This window comes from Branchiostoma floridae, chromosome 17 (genome assembly GCF_000003815.2).
Source record: "Branchiostoma floridae strain S238N-H82 chromosome 17, Bfl_VNyyK, whole genome shotgun sequence".
Classification (NCBI taxonomy): Eukaryota; Metazoa; Chordata; class Leptocardii; order Amphioxiformes; family Branchiostomatidae; genus Branchiostoma; species Branchiostoma floridae.
The window spans coordinates 11248715-11254602 of NC_049995.1; the positions used below are offsets into that span (position 1 = coordinate 11248715).

A 5888-nucleotide genomic window follows, 5' to 3' on the forward strand; every position below is an offset into this window, starting at 1 on the left:
AGGTGGGTATCCGCAGGTGATTCAATTTGCAGCCTCTAAACAATGGGTTCCTATACAAAAAAAGAGGAGAAAGCAACTGTTAGTAACTCAACTATCTGACGTTACTGGCACACAAACATACCCTCATATGAAAGCCCGACATCTCAGCTATCCGAAAAACCACATTTCAGCATGAATCTAACGGTGAGAACTTCCGGGAAACTGAAAGATTGACCCATGACCTCAAAACCGCACCACAACCCAGTGAGGAGGCCATGTGCTAGGACAAAAAAGTCCCAACTTTATACCCCCTGAAAACCACACAAACTCAGCTTTTTGGCCCTAATCACAAAGTAGAAACCCTCCCCTGTCACACCCACATAAAAACTGCCAGGATTTCTACCCATTTGACCAGGAAAAAAATCTTGAAGTTTTAGGCCCTGAACTATAATCGACCACCATCAATTTGCATGGCGGATTGACCTGCGGATCCCCTTCACAGAGCCCAAGTTCAGATTTTTACAAAAAAAGTTTTATCATACAATGGAGACAGGGGTTGTCACATATTATCCAAAGTATGAAAGAATTTCAATGATTTATACTCCCCTGGGACTCACTTTTATAACAGGTATCATGGCTGCCATCAGAGTCTGAAGGGGGGGGGGGGCAGGGCATATATATCAAGAGCTGTTTTCAAGAAACCTGGCATATGTAGGCCAAGAAATGCCAAAAGGTAGTCACTCTGACACACAGAGACTGCCTCTACAATGACAGAGACCTGAAATTTGGTCATGAAGTGTTGTTTCAGAGGCTTTGTAGGGACTTTCAGAAGGTGTGTGCTGGGCATTTAATAAAAGTAGGTCAAAGCCAATTTCACTCAATGCACACACCACTTTCTTTATCTTTTGTGCTGAAAATGGCACTGACAGACTCTGGTATGCTGTCATGGTACCTGCCACATGCTAACATCATGCTAACATCCCCAAAAAGTTAGCAAAACACAAGATAATGGGGCATAGAAACACACCTCCTGTATCCATGAGCTGGACCGCTTTCGCGGCTCCTCCCCTGGGACGTTGCCAAGTAACGTGGTTCAAGTCCAACCGAACTCTTTTGGACTATTCATAATTCACTTTCGCAATTGCCAATAGAATACAGGTCAAATGGAAGAGTGATAGACTCTAGAGTCCATCCTCCCTCTCAAGTCATTTTACACCAATGGCAATTTCCATTATAAGCAGTGCCCTTTAGCACACCAGTGAACTAAAAACAGCTAAAATATAGGAAATTCTCAACAAATTTAGCATGGCATGTCCCCTGGGACCATATTTCACACATATGGAGGTGTATTCAGCCCCAAAATAGCTAAAAAGGGGGAGGGCAGGGTGATACCTGGAACACTTCAGGGTATCCGCAGGTGATTCAATTTGCAGCCTCTAAACAATGGGTTCCTATACAAAAAAAGAGGAGAAAGCAACTGTTAGTAACTCAACTATCTGACGTTACTGGCACACAAACATACCCTCATATGAAAGCCCGACATCTCAGCTATCCGAAAAACCACATTTCAGCATGAATCTAACGGTGAGAACTTCCGGGAAACTGAAAGATTGACCCATGACCTCAAAACCGCACCACAACCCAGTGAGGAGGCCATGTGCTAGGACAAAAAAGTCCCAACTTTATACCCCCTGAAAACCACACAAACTCAGCTTTTTGGCCCTAATCACAAAGTAGAAACCCTCCCCTGTCACACCCACATAAAAACTGCCAGGATTTCTACCCATTTGACCAGGAAAAAAATCTTGAAGTTTTAGGCCCTGAACTATAATCGACCACCATCAATTTGCATGGCGGATTGACCTGCGGATCCCCTCCAGATAGCGTTTGCAGGAGGATTGTGTGGCGGTAATAATCATCACTGGAAGCAGGTAAGAACGAGATTTACGTACAAAAGAACTGTATTATTATGAACTATAGGGGGTAGAGGTCATTTCTATGGCATGTGGGCTACATTAGACAGAAATGTAAGACTTTACGGGGCGACGAAAATGGGGATGGGGAGGGGGGCATCTTTACCTTCACGGAAACAAAGGAAAATATAATTTGTTTTTGATCCGTTTCTCTTTAAATCCTCTCCAAACAAACAATGAAGTGACCAGGCAGCTGTCACCATGGTTACTGGAGGTGTAGCAGACAACCTGTGGTGTTCGGTCACATGTATCAAGTATTTATACAGTAAGGACAGAGCTTGAAGGGCTAGATTATGAAATTCATAATTCATATGTGTTTGTGTAAGATTATAGAGGTCTTGTCTTAACCGGCTAGTCTACCCGCTAAAGGCTACAATTAAATCTACCCAAGATACCGCTGGGGTTACTTAGGTCATTGGGAGAGTCTACTGTAAAACGGGTGGCGCTTTAATAAGGGGTGATTTGCTGTAAGCTGTAGCCAATCACAAAATGCTCGGAGCTAAAATAACACAGCTGTAAATTTTGTGACGATAAAAAAAACTACGCCCTTCTTGGAAATTAAGTACTTATCGCATCATCTTTATCACCTGAAAAGTCCTGTCACTATATAGTGAACGTGAGTAGTAACGTTATATTGGAAAAATAATAATTATATTTGTTAATTACAAAAAGACAACAAACAGAAAAAGAAAACAACACCTAATGGTAAATAGCTCCTTAGACGACACCATGTAAAGGTAAACGTTATGTGTTTGCTTTCAATTATCTACTTTCGATTCGTCTATTCAAGGAGGTAAATTTTTAACGTCCTTGGTCTATTTCATTCTATTCCATTAGGTTCGACATGGCAGAGGCAGGTGCTGGGTCTCAGAACGTCTGTGATGGGTCTCCTACCGAAGGTTCATGCGACCGGGATACGAGTAAAACCAAAGACCAGCCAATAGCGAGCAAAGCCAGTTCGGTTAGTCAAACGGAAGCAAAAACCCGTGAGAAATCCTACATGTGTGGAGGGTGTGGGTACAGGACAGCTTGGCAGTCTAGCTTATCCCGACATATGTTAACTTATACAGACGTAAAACCCTACAAGTGTCACAAGTGTGAGTATTCTACAGCAAAGAAATGTCAGTTGGATTATCATTTAGCCAAACACACTGGTGACAAACCCTACTTGTGCGGGGAGTGTGGCTATAGGACAGCTCAGAAGTCTAATTTATCCCAACATATGAGAACTCATACCGGTGAAAAACCTTACAAGTGTGACCAGTGTGACTATTCTACAGCAAGGAGATGTTATTTGGACCAACATCTAGCCAAACACACAGGTGAGAAGCCCTACATGTGTGGGGAATGTGGGTACAGGACAGTTCGAAAATCTAACCTATACATACACATGAGAACTCATACAGGTTACAAGCCCTACAAGTGTGACCAGTGTGACTATTCTGCAGCACTGAAATGCACTTTGGACCAACATCTAGCCAAACATACTGGTGACAAACACTACATGTGTGGGCAGTGTGGGTACAGGTGAACTCTGAAGTCTACATTATCTCGACATATGAGAACTCATACTGGTGAAAAACCCTACAAATGCGACCAGTGTGACTATTCTGCTGCACGTAAGTCCAGCTTGAACCAACATCTAGCCATGCACACTGGTGATAAACCCTACATGTGTGGGGAGTGCGGGTACAGGACAACTCAAAAGTGTCACTTATCCAGCCATATGAGAACTCATACAGGTGAAAAGCCCTACAAATGTGACCAGTGTGACTATTCTGCAGCAGAGAAAGGCAATTTGGACCGACATCTTAGACAACACAAACAGTAATGAAAAGCCCTACATGTGTGGGGAATGTGGCTGCAGGACAGCTCGGAAGACTACCTTGCTGAACATATGAGGATTCATAGAGGTGAAAAACTCAACAAATGTGACCAGTGCGACTATATTCTGCAGCACACAAAAATCTTCTTTGTACAACCAACACATTATTGAGGAGTGTGATTTAGAACATCTGCAAAAACTCCTTTATCTGCACCGATAGCGTACCAGTGTTATATATCATCTAGCTGTACATTCATGATAATCTCTGAATGCGTAATAGCGACAGAAATCATCCACTAGTAGCTGTAATGCCATATGTATATGCAACATTCATTTGAGAAGAAAACTGCACGTCCTATTCCATTTTTTTTAGAAAAGGGCATCTCAAAGTTACGAACGTGCGTATGCTGTAGTGATGTCGCTTGTTTTCAAAGTTCTAGATCCCTTTTCTTCTTCTTTCTTATAAGGCGAACGTCTTTTGAATATCCTTTGTCATTTAGTTGTATTGAGTTTGCTGAGAATGACGGTTATGCTGACAGACACTTGAGTCAGATTAGAGTTTTAAAGATGTCCAGAATAAGACACCCTTCGCGGGAAAGTCGTCTTTGATAGTACGCTGGGAAAATGATCTCTACTTTGAGTGGCCGAGTACATATGGAGAAATTGGGGACTACGTGGCGACTTGTCATGTTAAGCGAGATTTTGTCGTATAAATTGTTGTTTCAGTTACCAATGTCTGATATGTAAAAATATAACCGATTAGTGAAAATAAGGAAGTTTAATAAAAGTTAGCTTCTGTGAAATGAAATGTAATTTCAGTGAATATCATAACTGATGTATAAGAGCATAACTCATAAGCGTAAATAAGGAAGTAAAATAAGTACAAAGTCAACTCTATTGACTCTTATGTGATTTGTTTTTAATGTTGTCTCACAGTAGTGTTCCCTACATGTGTGGGGAGTGCGGGTACAGGACAGCTCAAAAGTCTCACTTATCCAGCCATATGAGAACTCATACAGGTGAAAATCCCTACAAATGTGACCAGTGCGACTATTCGAGCGTTCCATGCCCAAAACGCATTAGTGGCTCCATGAGCCTTGTTTTTTTGGTAAACTTCAAGTAAATAAAAAATTGTAAAAAGTTTTGATGGTAGAAAGATCTGACACGGAGTATTGCCAAGATTTTCCATTATTTTGAATTCAGTGCAATGTTGTTCTTTACCATTGTCTAAGCAAGGGCTGAATTTCAGAAATAACAAAATCTATATGTTCTCAAGCCGCTGCTACCAACTGTTATCATCTTCATACTACATGTAGTATCGTAAATAAGGGATTTCAGTTTCAAATTTGAACTCACAGCTTAGAAATATCATACAAAAATGCCCTAGTTTCAAGGGGCACTCGTGGCTCATGACTTACACAGCTTTCCATTGACAGTTGGCTTGTGTTCCTATAAATATGGAGAACTTGTAATCATGGTGCCTTCTTTGTAATCTTGGAGTTAGACCAGACTTACTGATACAGTCTGACCACCAGCCAATGTTTCGCTAACAGGCTGTTTCCCTATCAGACTCATTACTTTCTTTATTTCCTGTTTAGGGGAAGCAAAAATACCCCATCTTTATGTGCCACCAAACTAAGTAAAAGTCTTTATCTATTGTTTCTAGATTTTATAATTATGTCAAAGAGACTATTTGATACTCTATTCTACAGTGTCTTAGCCCTGCCCTGCACCCATGTTAACGGTATGGCAGTCAGTGACAGACTGTAGCCCGATAGTAGTGAATTTAAAGTATTTCATGCTAACGTCAACATACTTTGTAGATATTAGTACTTTTTTTTTACATTTCGTCGGGGTATTGTATTGGGTATCTTACCTACTTTGTTGTTCAGGTTCACTGGGAAAATTATCAATATCAATCCTTCTGAGTATTTGTCAGTTGATTTCAGATGTTGCTAGGTTGCCTATTTATATCGTAGAACCATGCAATTGTATATTGTTAGATTTTGTTACATATCAAATTTGTTTATATTAACCCACACGTTATTTGTTCCTAACTTGTTTATTTAGTGTTGAGTATTCTTTAAATAGTAGTGATGTTGTTATAAGTT

General features: G+C 40.7%; 1 protein-coding gene across 1 annotated transcript; it reads left to right on the plus strand.

Moving 5' to 3' along the window:
- Window positions 1-1848: 1848 nt before the first annotated feature.
- On the plus strand, window positions 1849-3577 carry LOC118404093 (zinc finger protein 248-like). Its single transcript, XM_035803052.1, has 2 exons — window positions 1849-1910; window positions 2790-3577. Exon 2 carries the CDS (start codon window positions 2797-2799, stop codon window positions 3481-3483), a length of 687 nt encoding a protein of 228 aa, XP_035658945.1. The 5' UTR covers window positions 1849-1910; window positions 2790-2796; the 3' UTR covers window positions 3484-3577.
- The last annotated feature ends 2311 nt before the right edge of the window (window positions 3578-5888 follow it).

Excerpts from the sequence above, each read along its gene's own strand:
- LOC118404093 (XM_035803052.1), top strand. The coding sequence starts at position 2,797 with ATGGCAGAGGCAGGTGCTGGGTCTCAGAACGTCTGTGATGGGTCTCCT.